Source organism: Myodes glareolus, chromosome 2 (genome assembly GCF_982192425.1).
Source record: "Myodes glareolus chromosome 2, mMyoGla1.1, whole genome shotgun sequence".
NCBI classification, from domain to species: Eukaryota; Metazoa; Chordata; class Mammalia; order Rodentia; family Cricetidae; genus Myodes; species Myodes glareolus.
The window spans coordinates 44,738,009-44,756,302 of record NC_142027.1 but is presented as its reverse complement, the minus strand read 5'-3'; the positions used below and the strand labels follow the sequence as shown (position 1 = coordinate 44,756,302).

Genomic DNA, 18,294 nt, shown 5'->3' with positions numbered 1-18,294 from the left:
ACTGTCAATATGGCAGGATCTGTAGAGGTGAACAGAAGGGGTTCTGTGATATGACCTTTAATTAATCCTGAAATAATTCCCACATGGCCCAAATCATACTAGTTGGGAACCAAGCGACAATTTCCACAGTCTCGGCTTTCTCTGTGTCAAGGGTCTGACTGTCCAACAATCAAAAGTTAGGGATTGTAATAAGAAACAAAATCCGGAAGACTGGCCTCTAAAAGAGATTGCTGACTCAGAATGCATGTTGAAATCTGTAAAGTTGAATTGGATTTAGATGTGCTCATTGAACTCCGAGCTTTCACAAGTTAGGGGAAGAGACATGATAAACAGAATTAGGCGTCCTTCTTATATGAGATATTAATGGACTGAGCTAAGCTCCAAAAACTGAATGTAAAAGCACTCAAGAGTTCCCACTAATTCTCAGATGCAGGCTCATATGTAAACTAAAAAAGACGAAGGCTGTGATGAGATAGTCCCCAGGTTTCTGGCACGGCATCAAGGATGGTCGTCACAGCAGCCTATGGGGGGATTCCTGTAGGACTGAGGTTAGACTAGAGGAAGTATTAAGCAAGTTCTGATTCGTCAAAGCCTCAGAGATCTTCCATGTGGGTAGCTGGTGAAGTTACTGAAGTATTAAAATTGGTCTTTGGCAGGTAAAGACTCACCTACCATACAGGCTTCCACCAGGAAGGCCTGTCAGAGAGAAACCTAAATATAATTTTCTCAGACTTCCTTCATGAGAGCCTGGAGTACATATTTGGAAAAGGTTGTGAAGGGGGAAGTGAGGATCGCAGAATGCTGTGGTTAATTAATGAAGCATAAAATTGGAAAGAGATATTAACTTGTCAAGGAGTGAATGGAGACAAAAGGATAGATGTGCACAGGAATAGCCAGAGTGTCTATCGGGCAAGGGAAGCAGGTGACAGGTGACTCAGAGCACAGGTCAAGAAGACAGTTAGCTGCTCTTCCTATGACTCCGGTGTCGCCAAGGAACTGAGGGGTTCGAGACACACCCCTCCCCGTTCGTGAGCAGAGGAGACACTAGAGGAGAAAGCTGTTCGGTCGCTGCCATAGAAAACGTGTTCAAAAATACAAAACAAGGATAATGTACCAAGTTCAAGAAGAAAACAACACATTGTCAAGCCAAGGGGGATGCTGCAAACCTTTAATCCCAGCACTTAGGAGGCAGAGGCAGACAGATCTCTGAGTTCAAGGCCACCCTAGTCTATGGGGTGAGTTCCAGGACAGCCAGGGCTACCCAGAGAAACCCTGTCTTGAAAACCAAAAGAAAACAAAAAAGAAAAAAAACAAAACAAAACAAAAAACATAATTCAGTGTTAGAGTGGAAAACACAGGAAAGTGGGTAGTCAGTGAATTAGGGGTCAATCAGAAAGGGGTTGTCAAGTTCCAACACAACTATTTTGGTTTCTTGCCATTGACACAGACTTTTAAACACAGTGCCAGGAATTTCTTTGCAAAATGTATGCTAACCATTTGTAATGATTTAACGTACTACATACTAGATATAATGATTTAGCATATACAACTGAAATTCATGTGACTCTTGCCTAGGGTTAGAGTGTTCCACTTTCTATGTTACTAATTCCTACACCATTTGAGATTTTAGAAGTTAGATACTTGTTCAAGAAGGCAAGGCTGGGTGTGGTGGCACCTGCCTATACTCAGTATTTGAGAGGCAGGGGAATCATGAGTTTGAAGCCATCCTGAGAGAAAGACACACACACACACACACACACACACACACACACACACACACACAGTGGGGAGAGAAAAAGAGGCTCAAACTAGAAGAATTCTATTGACCTAAGGTTAACTTTAAAATTCTGATATGTCTCAGAGTTAATGACAGAAGCTAAAGTGGTAAGAAAAAAAGAAGTTAATTGGAATTTAATTCAAAACCAACAAAATATCGGTTTATATTGAAACTGTGACTTAAATCTAATCACAGTGATGACCAGGACCACAGAATCCTATTTTACATATTAATTGTTGCAGCCTCAACCAATCCAGATGTGACCACAGCTCTCCATGAAGACTGTCCTTCTACCTCCTGACTTTCTCCTTCAGTGTCTTATTTGACCCCTCCCATCCATAGCCAGTGTGGTGCATTTCTTCCCCTGTGTTACTAAGCAACACCCTTAGTTCTGGCTTGACAGACATCTGCTAGCCATCTCCCAGGCTGTAGGTGATGTGGGAGCTTGTCCCAGAACCTTGTCTCTCGTTTTATGGCTAGCACCTGTTCTAGAAATAACAGGAAATGTTTTATTGCAGAGATCTGTTGGTCTCTACACTTGGGTTTTTACAGATTCTATGACATGTAACCTGTACCTGGAAAGGACCTTAAGAAGGGATGCAATCATATGAAACAAAGTGTGCCCCAGTAGTCATGGAAACAACGAGTGATAAAAGCCTGTTCCCAAGGACCTTGTACCTCAGACTTGCAGAAGATTCTGTTAAATGTTTTCCTTAAAGGTTAGATTTAAAGCCTACCCTGGCCCTAAGAAAATCCTATGAAAGAAGTAATGGTTCCACTGTTGCCCACACAACTACGGACAAGGACCCCAGGACTTCCGGCCCACCCCATTTAGCACAAGTATGACTGTGCCCTCCCCTGACACATCCCTCCAGTCCGCCTAGTGACTGAACGTGGCCCTGGAAGTGTTCATTTAGTCTAGCCCAGTGGTTCTACATTTACTTTACAAAGGAATGTCCTTTTGTGGGTAGCATGTGCAGAATCATATGTCCTATACTTTATGGGTGATTAAAGAGCTTTTCAGAGGTGATTTCCTTTGTGTTTAATTTCCTTCATATTTGGCCATTGCATAGCCATTTTGTTCCTTTGTGTGATAGGAGATTTGGCTCTATTAGAGCGAACTGTCGAACATATAATTGAGCATTTCCTGTGCCACCTGAATAAAGAGCTAGAAAACTCTCCGTGGTCCAAATGCCCTCTCAAGCCTCCCACGCTGGCATATAATAAGCATCACGTTGGCATTTATAAAACCCATAGGTGCCACGCTTCCTATTTTTCTGGTGAAAATAGAGTCCTGTTGCTAAGCAGACGGGCAGCTCTGGGAGAGAACGGAGATTCTGAAATTTAACTCTAGAGGCTCAGGAAGAGACACCCCCAAAGTGACACTTGGGTATGCTGAGATGGAGACGCTGTCTTGGTCAAGGTCACACTCGCATCTGCTGCACCCTTTCACAAGGAGGGCCTGGAACGCCCTTCTCCGACTGGGAAACTGTCTTCCACAAGCAATGCAGTTGTCTCGAGGTCCCTGCCTAGCAGTTTCACCAAAGAAAAAACTAACTGTGGAGAAAGGGAAGAAGCTAAAAGTCACTGCTGAGGCACAGCCCGGACAGTCGTCCTCTACTGTTCTGACTGTAGCACCCTGAGGTTCCCAGGGAGGGTTTATCTACACGACGGAATCTTTGTCCACGGCGAAGTTCCATGTCTCTTGCTTCTGACAACTTGTGATGACGGTTTCTAAGCACCGGAACTTGTTGGCTGTTAGGTAACCGCTCTGCCGTGACTCCCTCCTCAACACAAACACTAGTTATACTTGCTTCCCTTTCTCCTGACCTCTGCCTGTTGCCGGCTCAGCCTTCACTTTGTCCACTTCACCCATTTAGAGGTCGAGCAGGAACTCAGAGAACGAGCACAGATATTATGGCCCTTTGTGAGGTTAAGTGGAGAAAGGTGAAATAAAGATGTTCTGCCATGCTAATTCCTAAATGTTAGAGACCACTCCAAACACTTCCATCCTGTCCTAGATGGGGAGAGTATGTAGCTTTCAAACTCCTCAGTCCTTGGCATTCCCAGCACGCGGGAAACAAAAAGACTGACATTTTCTGGCTTTTGTCTTACAAAACAAACCCCAAGCGTTTAGGTGGAGTACATTTGCGGATATTTTCAGGCATCGATGAAATGTCAATATCCATAACATTTCAAAAGGGAGAAGCAAGAAGTTTCCTTGGACTCAGGAGCGAAGTGAGGTCGAGGTGCAGACAGAATCCTCAGAATGAAAAACAAACAAACAAACGAACAAACAAATCTAACTAAGAGCTAAATTGACCTGAATCTAAATTCTGAAGCTTACAGGGACTGCCACAGCCTGTAAGTGGCTGCATCAGGACGGTCTATCAGAGTCATGGTCCTTGCCTATAACCTGTCAGGCACTGGGCAAATACTTTCACACCTGCTCTGTCATGTGTAATCTTCTGGACAGCACGGCAAGGCCAGTGTTTTCATCATATTTTACAAGTGAGGCATCATGGCGCAAGGGCAGCTGGTAACTATGGGGCCAGGGATGCAAACCCAGGTCTGCTCTTCTCTGCAGGATATCACTCTGGGGAGCAGAGGCATGTACCTAAACTTAAAAAGAATTGTCTCAGACTTCCTTTTTTAAAAAAGAATTCTGTCCATTGTAGTATTAGGCCATTGCTACAAGCCAAGAATATGAATAATGCTTATCATTGGGGGAAACTTCCAGACCCCCCCAAATATTGGATGTGGATGTCTCTAAGGCAGAAGAGAATGTGATAACGGTTTGTCACTACAAGACTTAAAGAATTCTTCGCAGCAATTCTCTCATCCCTATACCAGACTTCAGAGGTATCTCTTTAAGGACGTCGGTATTGAAGATGCTTCCTATATTCCGTGGTAAGTGAAGGTTAACAATAAAAATCTACGGTAGTTTGATCGGCCTATGTCTCTGTCTGAACCACGGCCCTGCCTATCTACATGGCATTAAACCAAAAAGATACGCTTACTTTCCCTGTTCATCACACACAGGCACAATCTATCAATCAGTTTCAAGATCCCCACTCAAGCATGAGTCACAAACAGACCTGACAGCACTTACTTTAAAACACCCTCTAAGTTTTCAGTGACTTGGGCCCAGATGTGAGGATTTCTGCCCAAGGCTTTGTGGTGTGTTTCAGTTCATGAGGCTGGGTTACCTGGTTAGGATCAGGGCCAACTTCATCCCAGTCGTGAGTGACGTGGCCTTGGTCAATGGGCTCAAAGGGCTTGTGAGACACTGACGGGAGAATCCTATACAGCCAGCTAAGGGAAACAAGAAAAACAGAAAGACACAGCTTTGGGTAATGTTCTGAGGGACCTAGACCAGCTCTGGAGGTGCCCCCAAGAAGACACTCAACCAACAACCATCTGTGGACTTTGCTGTGAGAAGCAACGATTCTTCAATTCTCAGTAGCCATCTCTGTCCCTAACTGTGGTCTCTTCGTTCCTTCCATGGTGCCCACACTCTTCAGGTTGAGGCTCTGGTTCCTACCTACTCACATACTGCCAAAAAATATGAAGCATTGCCTTTCCCAACAACTGTAAGGGAAAAGGAAGTACCACGAGGGACATGTACAATAACATCCACAGAAGAGATGTTAATTCTTGCTTTTCAAGTCAGGACAAGGATTTGGGAGAGCATGAGAGAAGATGGGGAGTAGGTTTTGTTATTTCTTAAAGTAAAAACCTGCTTTGTCCTTTAAAAGTGATTTGTGACAATGGGGAAATAATTCCATATTCAAAATTCCTGTGGGTGATCAGTGCTCTCCAACTTTTCTCATGGCTGTTCCTTGGAGGTACAGAGCTTAACACTTTTCACATCTATTTCACAAAATTGGCAAACTGTAGGAGCATTGTCTTCTCACACGAATGATACAGCCGAGAACGTATCTCCCACATCTCCCCCAATCTGGGATGCTATTATTACTGCACACACTCTGGCAACCCTCCTGCCTCTGTGCTCTCCAGCTCTGAGGTTACAGAGGAGTGCAACTGTAGTTGTTATGTGAGTATTGGGGATTTGAACTCAGGTCAAATGTTTTGACCCACTAAGTCATCTCTCAAGCTCCAATGACTATACTCTTAAAAGTGAAATATAGCGTCTTTTTTTTAAGCGTGTCCTTTATTTTGAATAAAGTTGAAGAAGCTTTGCTTATTTATCAGTCTTTCGTAATTTTTCTAAGAATTGCTTGTAGAGTCCCATGTTGACTCCAGTTGAGTTCTATTTGGTCTTTCTGGTATTAATTGTGAGAAGTTTTAGAATTCCACTTCTCTACTGTGTAGTTAAAAAAGCATGCGTCCATGCTTTAATGTGGTGTATTTATGGATGCTTGGCTTCCCTTTCCTTCAGTAAGTTCTGCCGTCTGTGAACATCAAGGCCTGAGCTAGCCTCTTCTCTAGGATCAGATCCAATTCAAGGAAGGGAGAAGGAGTCTGCTGAGGGACCCTTGAGGGTGAGAGGTGTCTCACTAAGTCTTTACAGGAGTGGACAGGGAGGAGGACACTTCTGTGACAGTGAAAAACCTGCTGTGCTCAACCGGCTCCAGGGCAGTCCAAACTCTAGGGTGGGATTTGCCTGTCTAGTCACGAGCATCTGAACGATAAATGGGCTAAATTTTTTCCCCTGCCATCTCATTCCCCCAGCTCTCAATGCAATGACGTCAGACCTAGACTCACAAACCTTTCCAACTCCCAGGGGTCTGTGGGGCTGAGCACATATGTGTGCCTTAGCCCTGCCAGAATGCTGCAACTTCCTGGACCCCATCCTCTTCATCTGTAGTACTAAGGCGGCTGTGAGGACTGCAGATTCGCTCGGCGCTCACTTTCTGGATGATTATTGAATTGCCGTCTCTTAATCATCCGGGTTTTTAACCACAATTTAAACTCTACAGATTTACTTTTCCAAGAGATAGATGGAACCTCTGGTAGTTTGAGTTTGAGTGTTCCTAATGCTTTGGGGTTTAAGTGAGTGGTGGCTATTTGGGAATGTGAAGCTGACCCACCCATAGGCAGGCAGGGCCAGACTTTCCTGCTGGAGGTTTGAGTGTTTTCCTATGTTTCTTGTGTCTATCTTTGGAGCATTCTAAGCAGATGGGTGAGCCATGCCTAGTGTCCCTTATTTTTCAGCTGAGTTTAGCAAACTCCCCAGGCTACACTAGGTTGCCCTGGACTGAGATTTAATTCTGATGCAGGGAATGTTGCCAGCTTCTTAATGAAATGCCAAGAGCTCCCTTTCTCCTGGAACAGAGCTCAACTCCTGCTGGCTGAAGATATTGCTGAATAATGGGGGCAGGCAGCAGATTCTGGAGACCGGGTGGCCAGTGTATAGATAGGCCGTGAAGTCAAGAACACAGTCGTGGAGGCCAGGCTGCCATGAATTAGAACAGATAGGGATTGTTTGTGGATTACTTTATCTTGTCTAGAGGAAGAGATAGCCAAATAACAATAGAAACAATCTCTGAGTGCTTGTTTGCTTTTGCTTTGTGTTTTGTTTGCTTGGTTGGTTTGGTTTTTTGAGTCAGGATACGTAGTCCAGGTTGGCCTCCAATTCTTGATCCTCCCACATCAACCTTCCAAGTCCTGGGATCACAGGCATTCACTACACCACACCCAGCTCAATCCTTGATTTTTGACAAATAGAAGAGAGTCTATCCCTTTGCCTATATTGTCTCTTAGGATCCCATTTACAAATGTGGAGGATCTGAAGGGTAGAGAATTGTTCAACACCATCCTACAGTAGATGTAGGAGCGAGGGCTGAACCACAGGGGGCGCTGTCTGGCTGCCTGGCTGCCTGGCTGCCTGGGAGTGGACATGATTCATCATGAAGAGAGGTGATATTTACCACACATGTGGTTCTTGGTGCTGTTCTGCTTGCTGGCCCATCTGCTTCTCAGGAGGACTCAGTCAATAGAAACCCACTTCCTCCTGCTATCTAGACAGTGTAAGCCCGCTCTAGCTCTCCTCAAATCTCCAAAGTCAGCAACATCACTCTTTCCACACCCGTGACCTGAAATCCCTACAATTAAGATGCCATGAATTCAAATCCTAAACCTTGACTGCCTCCTGGGTCTCCAGCATCAGCATTCAGCCTGCTCCTTAGAGGTTGATTAGCGAGAGGGTTCACTGAGGTGGCTTGTGGGATTAGAGTGAGCACAGAACACACTACCCTGCACTAATGAACATGCCAGCTTCCAGGAAAGGCAAATTCTGAAGAGGAAAACCCTATTAATTCAAACCCCGTGGGGCCATAATACATGACCTTTCAAGCACTTCAGCTTGGATTATCGGTTTTCACACAAAGAACATAATGCTTCTAGTCAGCCGAGAAAGATGTCTGAATCTTGTCTGACTGTAGGCTGAGACTAAGAGGAAAGTCAGAGCGTGAGAAACCTTTCCTGTGGCATCCTAGTGAGACTTTGTAATGGGACTGAATTTGTGTGCTTTCTTTTTTTTTTTTTTTTTTTTTTTGCCTCTGTACATCTGCTCCCTAGCTTTCTTCTGCTAATTACTCACTGGGAACAAGCCTGGATGTCCCTGATGTGACCCAGAATGCAGTGCACAAGGAGGGCCTTTGGGGAGACTGTGGCTGGGATGTAGGGCCTGCATGATTGACCCCAGCATGTACCTTCTCTTATTGGTGCTCCGTGGGCAAGTGAAGGCTGATCCCGAGAGCTGCTCCGCATAGAGATTGTAGGGGCAGACTTGAGGATTATTCTAAAACAAAGGAGATAGCACATAGCATCATTCCACTACCCGAAGCCTCCTACTTTCCCACCAACCCGTTCAGTGGGGAGAGATCCTGGCCTGAATGTGTAGGCTCTGGACCACTGCACATTGCTGCCCCCGCCCCCCATACTTGCAATATCTTCGTGATGTCCCTCAGTGAGAGTGATACAGGCTTATTGTGGAAAATTCGCGACATATGCCGTGACCCGTTACCTCACCAACCAAAACAACCTAATATTAGTGTTCATATATTTCTTTCTGTTCTTGCCTCCAAATAAGGATTCTACGAGACATATAAGTCTATCATAGTCTGAAATTTTTCCTTTGAAAAGGATGCACTACGTCACAAGAATTTCTTTTGTTTTGTTTCGAGACAGGTCTTGGTGTGCAGCCCAACCTGCTTTCAAACTCAGGATCCCCCTGCCTCCGTCTCCGGAGTGCTGGGATTAACCTGGTGTGACACTATGCCCAGTCTGAAAGCACTTTCCATACCATGAAATAGCCACCAAAAAGGTTTGAAAATAAACTCATCTGCAGGGGTTTTGCTACTGTAACCAGCATGGGTGAGGACATCTTCGTGCATGCGTTTGTCAAGTAACTTATTTTCTTATCCTAGTCGGATCCGATGTTCCTCAGAAGGGCTCTTTCCAGGAAATTCCTCCAACCTTGGACTTTGGGGGCATATCCTGGAAGTTCTTGTGGTTAATCTCACTTATTTGGACTGGGTCCTTTGCTGTAGCTAATCAATTTAAACCCAGTTTTGATATTTTTGTTGCTATTATGCTATAACACCATTGTGCTAATGATCTTGGAAACTGGACAGTTTGCCTGCTAAATTAGAAGAGGCCTGTTGGGTGGAGCTATTGGGTTTACACGCTTGTCTTCCAGACCTACAGTTCTGAACCCTCCAGACATTTGTCCCATTCTTACCTGTCCTTCTGGCAGAGAACCCGGGCAGCGAGGGTCCTCTGAAGCACACTCGTTCCCAAATCCAGAAATGTACTACATGTGACAAAGACACAAATTTCATTGTTACTGGGATGTATTTGTGTGTGCACGTGTGTGTGCATGTTGTTACATGTATGTAGGTAAATATATGTGTGCATGTGGAAGACCACAGTTGAGTGTCTCTCTTCCTGAACTGCTCTTCTTATTTACTGAGATAAGGCTCTCTCTGAACGGGAGGCTCACTGCTAGGCTGGTTCACCAGTTTGCTCCAGGACCGCTAACTCTGCCTTTTATAATAAACTGGTTCATTCTGAGGATGCATACTTGATCAGACTTGAGCTGCAAGTGATCTTCCTGCTGAGCTATATTCCCAGCCACTAACAGGATGTGAAGAGCATTTTATGACATTGCTGTCCTACAAAGGCAAGAATAGCTACAAGGGCATGTATTTGTGTGATGCTCTATAGGCAATAGCTGCTATGTAGCTGCTGTGTCTTGACTGGTGAACTGTTTAGGATATACAATATGTGTTTGTGTATTTTAAATATTTGCAGTTAATCAGAGAGGAATTGTGTAGATTTTTCTGTCCTTAACCATTCTTGACTGGTTTTATAAGCTTGCTTTTAATGATCCCATTTCAAGAACAAGCTCTTTAATTTTTGTTCTGTCTGGAAATTCCTGGGAGAGAGATGGCTCAGGCATCATCTCAGCGCCAAACCAGCAGGATGGCTCTCTATCACAAGTCCTTTCCCCCTGCACACCCTAAAACAAACAAAGAAGCGAGAAACCAAAATCCCAAACTGGGAAGAAGTATGTGGATTTAAAGAGACAAGACGATGTTTGTTAGAAAACTCCTTCCAGACATACAGTAGTGGCACACGCCTTTTATCCAAGCACTAGGGAAGCAGAAGCAGGCAGATCTTGGTGAGTTTGAGACCTGGTCTACAAGAGCTAGTTCCAGGATAAGTTAGGACTGTTACACAGAGAAACTCTGCCTTGAAAAACCAAAAAAGGAAGAATAAAAAAAAAAAAAAAGAACACTCCGTCCATAGGAGTCAATATCGCCTCTGTGTGTCTGTGTGTGTGTGTGTATTGGCATTTGTGCAGATACAAGAAAGGAAGAATTAAAGATGGAATGACTCAGAAGATGCTCCAGCCCCGAATCTTTTCAGAACAATGCAACAAGCTACCATGATAGCCATCTCTGAGGTTCACAATACAGAGGGGAAATTAGGTTCCTCCACAAGGTAACTTCCAGGGGTCCTCTGAAATTTATACGCCCCTGATGGGAAAGACTGCTTTATTGATGACACTTGGTAAAGCCAATAAATACTGATCCTCGAAGAATATCGCAGCTGTCCACAGACAGCTGAACTAGGACCCAGGAACTGGCTTGAATGAAGTCAGTCCTGCTTCTTGAAAAATGAGTGCACAGCTGCCAGAGTCACAGGCTGGTCTACAAACTGTGAGAGCCATGGTGTTTTCATTCAGGCGGGCTTCAGCTGCTCCAACCTTTAGCTACCTTGGAATTCCATTAGCCCCCTGAAACAGCTTACTTCCCCTCTCCAGAAATTTATTTACAAAATGATTGCATGAAATCATGCGTATGATCCTTTGGGCGATCTGAGGAAGGGCAGCAGACTTTGTAGCACCTTGGCCCAGTCACTGCTCATCCCCTGGGAGCCAGGACTTACTCTTGCCATGTTTAGCGCGCCTGACTTCTCTCCGGCTCCGTGTTTCCTGAAGGTTGGTACTGTGCCGGTTTTATTCACCTCGGTGGACCTCGTGTCTCGGCCCATGGGAGCTATTCAGTGAGCACCTGTGGAGTGGAGGACCTCACTCAGGGCCGGTCCTCAGGGTGCATGGTTGCCACGGTGAGTGGAATTTGAACTCCCTTTGCTCTAACGCAAACACGGGTTGATTTTAGCCTAGGATAAGGAGAGTGCAGCCTTACTGGGTGAGAGAAATACCGCCATCTGAGCATGATTCTTTAAGAGATAGGAGAAGGGTGGGTGTGGGCGGAGGGTAGGCCCTTCAAAGTTCTTGGCAGCGTTGGGAAGAATGAGCTAGATGTAACACGCCTGGATGTGAGCGCAATGATCAGGCCAGCAGTGTCTATATTTAGAAGGAATATGAAATGTGAAATGTTATGACCTAGAAAGCAATGGAAGTGAAATTATTCATTTGTCTTCAGACACAGGGTTTGTGTGTGTGTGTGCACGCGTGCACGTGCGCTGTGGCTGGGGTTTGAACTTGAGGCCTTATGCAAATGTGCTCTGCCACTGAGCTATACCTCTCAACCCTCACAGTTTTTAAAAATCTCTTTGAAAATTTATCAGAATCCTCCCTCCCCCAGCCATGGTCTTTTCTAATGGAATTTGTTCCAAGATGCATACAGTCTGGAATTATAGCTTTGGGGTAATGGCGGAGACCATCCACTATCCTGGACCTCCACGGAGTAACAATTTTCTTTTCTCAAAATGAACCTCATGCGCGCATACCACCAACAGGACTGAATTTGAGCCTCTGAGGATCAGTAATGACCTCCAATTATCTTCCATTCTGTGAAACAGAATTGTAGATCAGCCTGTGACAGAAGCCACTGAGGAAGACAGAGGCTTCTCTCTGTCGGGCTGTGCGATTGTTCCTATCTGCAGGGAGGAGGGGGAGGTTTGAGAGCTACCCGGTCCAGCTGAGCTTTCTGGCAGGCAGGGTGGATTTACTGATTAACCTTTCTTGGTCTTTGTAACCGCGGGCCTCAGATCACAGGTTCTAAGTGTATTTGGAACAAGGAGAAATGGGAGTTAGCGATTCTGAAGCATTTGATTAAGGCCCTGCTCTAAGGAAAAGGGGAAAAAAAAGAGAGAACAGCTGTTGGTTTGGGAGGGAGCCACCCAGAGCTCTGAGGGAAAGAGCTAAGGAGGCAGGAAGGAGGGAGGGAGGTGGCAATTTTTTTAGTTCTTTTTTCCCACCTCAAGGAAGTGCACTGGCTTAAGAAGCCAGCGGAAGCTGCTGAGTCACCGTTAGCTGGTTGGTCCTCCTAACCTTCCAGGAGTTAAATTACGGAGGTGTTTGTTAGATTTTTTTTTTTTCCACCAAAGACTTCCCAATGGAGGGAGCTGCGTTCTGCAGCTGCTGTCTCAAGGCTTTGAGTCCAAGGACGGACTCTGAACGCTGCTGCTATCAGCTGTGAAAACCCAAGCGCTCCAGCTGCCTCCGGGATTATGTAAAGATGCACCTTCTGCAAAGAGTGAAATAAATCCTGACATTAAGCGAGTGTGTTTATGTTTCCTTCAGCTCAGATTTCGGAATAATTTGATGCTATATAAAAATACAATTTTCTTTCTTTCCAAGAGAATTATATGCAGACTTGTTAAATGAAAGAATACATTTCTGGGGCCATGTGACTTCGGCACAGTCACTTTTTTGGCAGCTCACTGGCACCCAGCTTTTCAATTCTCATCTGGTCCCCAGGATATGATTTACTCAGAGTCATTTGAAGGGGTCCTTTTGAGTCAGATTCTAGGTAACACCTGATGTGGGGAGTAGATGGTGCACCTCATTTCCTTTTAATGGGTGCTAGAGAAAGAGGGACAAGTCTGGGAAGACAATTTCGGTGGTTTTTTTTTTTTTCTTTCCTATGAAAGGAGCCAGTTCTCCTGGCTAACCTTAATAGAATCATAGAATCTAGGTTGTTAGGGAAATGTTCTGTTGCTGCTGCAGCCTGAATAATGGTCTGGAAGGACCCTGGAGTCTTATTTCTTAATGCTTAAAACTAAGAGGCAGGTTTTAAAATAGACAACTTAGGACTTTGAAGACCCGACCCTTTAGCAAACAGCCCTCAATGTGCTGGTTATGGCTTAGTTAATGATGAACCAGAAGCCTCAGGTGGTGACGCAGCCTGTGATCCCTTTCAAGAGGTGGGTGAAGAAGATTGGGAGTTCAAGGTTATTCCTTTCTGCATAGTGAGTTCAAAGCCATCCTGAGCTACCCAAGACTCTATCTGAAAGAAACAAAAGACCAAAAAGAAAAAGAAGCAAACAAACAAACAAAACAGACCAAAGAACCGGAGAAGCAATTTGGGGCTCACAAATGTTAGGTAAAGGAACCAGTGTGGAGCTTTAACTGGCCCTAAAGCTAAGGGATAAATTAGTGACAGCCAGAACAAGTCACTTCTTCCTGTTTCCAAGCAAACAAACACTAAAAGGTAAACTCATGGTCAGAGGTGAAGTTAGCCATCCCTTCTTTGTTAAATGCCATTCCTGCATTTGGTGCTGCATAGACCAGCCTTTACTGCAAAGTTAAAAAACAAACATATTCTAACACGGCTAATTCTGTCTTCCTGGACTGGCTTTGGAAGGAGAGCAGAGGTTTCCCAGCTCTCAAGTCTTGGGAGCAAATTGCAGTTTTCATGCCCATCTCAATAAAAACCTGAAGAGAGGCAGTCGATTTTTCACGCTGGTCTCTGTCACATTCTTACTGGCTGTCTCCTCTGGTCTCCCTCCTTTGTCTGGGGAGGAGTCTAAGGAAGGTCTCCTTAACCTCTGGCTGCCTCACCCATGGCCCGAGGTCGTTATTTCAGCTGCTAAGGTAGCTTGGAAAGAACTTGAAAAAGCAAGCAGATGTCCTTCTGCTGGACTCGGTTGAGTAAACAGCCTTGGGGAAGGGGAGCGTCCCCCGTGGTTTCCGTGGTTTGAGGCACTCTAAGCGAAATCCCAGGTGTTCTATTAGGACAAAGGTGAAAAGTAATTTGGTTGAAAAAGAGGAAACAGAGGTGTATCTGGGAACCAAGGAATGTGTACTCTCTAGGAACTGCAGCCTGAGAAATCCTCCTCAGAGTCTCCAGGCGAACTCAACCACGCTGACACTTTGCTGTTGGCCCACTGGGACTGATTTCAGACATTCACTCTCCAGAAGTGCAGGAGAATGTAGGGTGTTGTCTCAAGCTAGTACATCGATGGTCATTTAGTGCAGCCCAGTAGGAAACTGTAGGCCGGTGGGTCCCCCTTTGTCATTAACCATAAGAATCATCTCAGGCTCCAAGCTAGCGAGTCAGGTGTCTGCTGGTGGGGCCCAATGCCAGCATGTGAGGAGAGGTAGAAACGAAGTGACAGAGTCCAGAATGCAGTGAGCCCACCTTAAACCTCATGCCGTTATTTTAGCTTTTGAATTTTCTTCCTCTCGTTGTGCTTTTATGTAAATGTGATCTCATCCGAGGTTTTGTGTTGACATAGCCATTGAAATGATGGAGGAAGCATGAGGGGCATTTCAAGCTAGGTTTTATACTGTTTATTGATGGGGATGGGTGTGCCTTAAACTGGCTCTCTGTGTTAAGATTCCTGACCTCTGGAGAGACAGCAGGCTGAGCAAGCCTTTGAAACTGAGAACAAAGGCCAGCGTGCCATTTACATGCCGTGGCGTTTTGCATACTAAGTTGCTTAAACATTGCAGCAGGACAGGATTTTAGATATGTTTTATTTATAAATGGTAAGGATGCTTCCTCCCGTGATGAGCTTCCTCATAGGATTTCCATCAGAAAACAAAGCAAAACTCTTATGAATTCTCCTTCCTCTCCATCTTCAGTTGCACCACTGGCAAATGGGCACCATTAGGTTCCCATTACCTATGCCCACTTCCCTTCAGTTCAGGTCCTCTCCTGGGCACCCTCATTCATGCAGTAGCTCCAGTTTAGCTGAAACACTAAGTTCCTGGGGTGCACAGATCTTCCTGCATATTTTGTGCCTTCAGACGTGGCATGACCTCTGGCCCAGTCCTATGTCGTCACTCCACCTAGGAACAGCTTCCCTCCAGAAGTTTCTCCATTCCCAGGGTGCATTAACTGCAATATCATGAACAGACACCGAATGAGAGCTGACTCTAGGTCTGACCCAAAGATAGAGAAGGAAACCTCTTTGCTGCGGTGAGGAGCACCTTCAAGGTGCCTATTCATTAGGGAACTGCTTGATTTACCATCCCAGCTTTGATTGAAAAGCTTTCTGGAGGTGTTCTATTCCTGAATCCCAGGAAGAGGCCTAATGGGTCTCTTCTACCCAGCTTGCACCAATGTGCCAGGATATTCGAGCTCCGGCTGTATGCAGTGAGCTTAGCAATGGGCAGAGGTTTTGTTTGTTTGTTTGTTTGCTTGCTTGTTTTTTGGTTTTTGAGACAGGGTTTCTCTGTGTAGCCTTGGCTGTCCTAGAACTCACTCTGTAGACCAGGCTGGCCTTGAACTCACAGAGATCCTCCTGCTTCTGCATCCCGAATGCTCGGATTGAAGTAGTACACCACTACCGCCTGACAACTAGGCAGAGTTTTAGACCCTGGGAACATTCTCTTCTTCCTGCCCCAAAGGCTCCAGCCTGGCAGGTGCCACCAATCTTCTTTTTTGGGGGCCTGAAATTTGAACTCCAACAAACCCAAGTTCTACTGTGGCCTCCATCACTTACCAGCAGGAACTTTGGGTGAGTCTCTTAGTCTCTATGAGCCTTGCTTTCCTAATTGGCTTAAAATAGGAAAAAAAGCACCTATACCCCAGGTTTACAGTGAGCATAGTTAAAACCTCCAGCACCTGTAACACATGGCACTCGTTCTCAATGGCACACTAAATAAGAAAGTAATGTTCAAGGCTGAGTCGGAGGTACCAAATGATTAAGCAGGTTAAGCACATTAAACTGGCTGGCCTAAAACGGTCCAGGGAGTTGCAGTCACAAGGATGGCTGAGAGTAGCCGGGAAGGAGACACATAGAGAAATGCACATGCTCATTTAGAAGGGGAGCTCTCAACATGCCCACTGACCCGCAAGACAGTATTAGAGATTAACAAAGGCAAGGATACAATTGCTTCTTTGGTCACCTTTTCCTTGTCCCTCCAGAGCACAGGACCTTAGGTCAGGCTCCCTTTCGTGTGTGTGTGTGTGTGTGTGTGTGTGTGTGTGTATGTGTGTGTGTGTGTATGCACATGAGACTATAGGGGCCACAAAGGCTAGAAGAAGGTGCTAGAGTTATGAGCAGATGGACAAGTTCTGGGAATTGAACTCAGGTCCTTTGGAAGAGCATCAAGTGCTAGTAACTAGTAAGCAATCTCTATAGCCCCCACCCACAAGTGTTTTTCAACTCTGACACCAGAAAACCCCACAAATTCTTGCTGAAGAAGGCACAATAAACTTGTTAGAGATCTCTCCACTCTTCTCTCCTCTCTTACTTTCTCTCCATCTCTTCTCCCTTCTTTTTCTAGTGTTGGTGCTTGAAACATGCTAAGTGTAGGCTTTCCTGTTTAAGTGACACCCCCAGATACAGTCTCCAATCTTAATCCAAATACAGACAGAGGGTTTCTTACCTTTAACTCTGCCATTTTAACCAAGGCCAGGGAGCTTGTGAGGTACCAAGGCGTCTGTTTCTCTTTATAACCTCTCAGAGTATTCTTGTTTTCACCAGTTCATTATATCTCCTTGGTCAGCATGTCACTTAAGGCAGAGTTGCCTAACTGACATACTAGGCAGAAAGTCCAACGTGCTAACATCTACAATTCTTGCACAACTATTTTTTTATTATTAACCCAGGTCATCTCTGAGAACATTGCAGAGAACTGGTTCCATTCACTGGAAGTAAATATTGACTTGTTCCACTGTAAGGAAGATTTCTCCCCAAAGGCAGAGGATTTAAAGCTGAAAAGGGAACTGTGGGAGTTAGCACGTGCCAGATGTGACAGAAGTCTTTCTCGGTCCAGACTCAAGCCAGGAAGGAACAGGGCCAGGATTCAGTGACCGTGGAAGGAACACTATGTGCTTTGACCCAAGGGCAAGAGGTGTGAGAAGAAGAGGACCAGGATTGGAGGCTCCCTGACTCAGACTCCTACAGAAGAGTTCAGATCCCAGAGCTAGGACTGTTGAGAGAGTGTTGAACTTAGAACAAGCTGGGATGTTTACTGACATTCATCTTGATTTCCTAGAATACATTAGGTATGCTTATACCCTCTTTAGTCATTTGCTTCCTAATGCCTTAGTCCCGAGAGCAGACTGCTCTCCGGCTGCCTTCTCCTGGCCTTGCTTGTCCTTCATCTTAGCCACTCGCTGCAGCCATTGGAAGGTAGCAACTTCGTGGCTGGTGGTGTTCAGGAAGGGACGTACACCTAGGCTTGTCTGTGCCAGGTTTTCCCCACAGACACTGCCTCGTTTAATTTCACAAAAACAGTTTTGCAAAGTAGGTTTTATTACAAACTCAGATGCAACAGCACAGGAAAGAAAAGTAGCCAAGTTGATCAGGCTAGGTGATTTTCCAGAAGCTAAATTCTAATTTTGAAATGTTGGTAAAAAGAAGAAAGAACTCTAAATCCAACTTTTGTAACTAGAGGTTTCTAACAGTAAAGTGTTTATTGAGCTATGAAGACACTAATAGGTAAAGGACCAGAGCTCCGAATACATGAATGACTGCTAGATAGCACCTAGAACCTAAGGGTTGGGAATTTTTATAATAAAATTTGGGAGAAAAGAAATAAAAAGCATTTACATCAAACCTGCATTGGCTCTAGATAAGGAGGGCAGGACACACAAGACCACAGCAGCCTAGGTCCGTGCACAAAGAAGTCTTGCTACTGCTTTGTTGGTTGGTTCCAAAATCAGAATGCAGTGTGGCCCTGAGGAGTGATCTTCAGCTCAAAGACGTATATGGAAATGTTTTTCTTTGCTGATTAACCTTGAGATGTGAGTTTAAATGGTCTTCTCTTACCTCGTCAGTCCTCTGCGCACCAGCATGTAACTTAATATAGGACATCTATCTCAGAATGGAGGAAAGAA

General features: G+C 45.0%; 1 protein-coding gene across 3 annotated transcripts in view; it reads right to left on the bottom strand.

Moving 5' to 3' along the window:
* The window catches only part of Hgd (homogentisate 1,2-dioxygenase), a 47,586-nt gene extending 30,544 nt beyond the window's left edge, over positions 1-17,042 (bottom strand). The window contains exons 1-5 of one of the 3 annotated variants that reach the window (XM_087899995.1): positions 16,839-17,042; positions 11,198-11,431; positions 9,486-9,557; positions 8,455-8,543; positions 4,987-5,092 (exon numbers count right to left, since the gene is read on the bottom strand). In XM_087899995.1, the coding sequence (XP_087756121.1) occupies positions 4,987-5,092; positions 8,455-8,543; positions 9,486-9,557; positions 11,198-11,302 (372 nt within the window). In that variant the 5' untranslated portion in view covers positions 11,303-11,431; positions 16,839-17,042. The remainder of the gene's footprint in view (positions 1-4,986; positions 5,093-8,454; positions 8,544-9,485; positions 9,558-11,197; positions 11,432-16,838) is intronic. The other 2 variants (XM_087899999.1, XM_087900000.1) reach the window with 2 other exon arrangements.
* Positions 17,043-18,294: the final 1,252 nt, after the last annotated feature.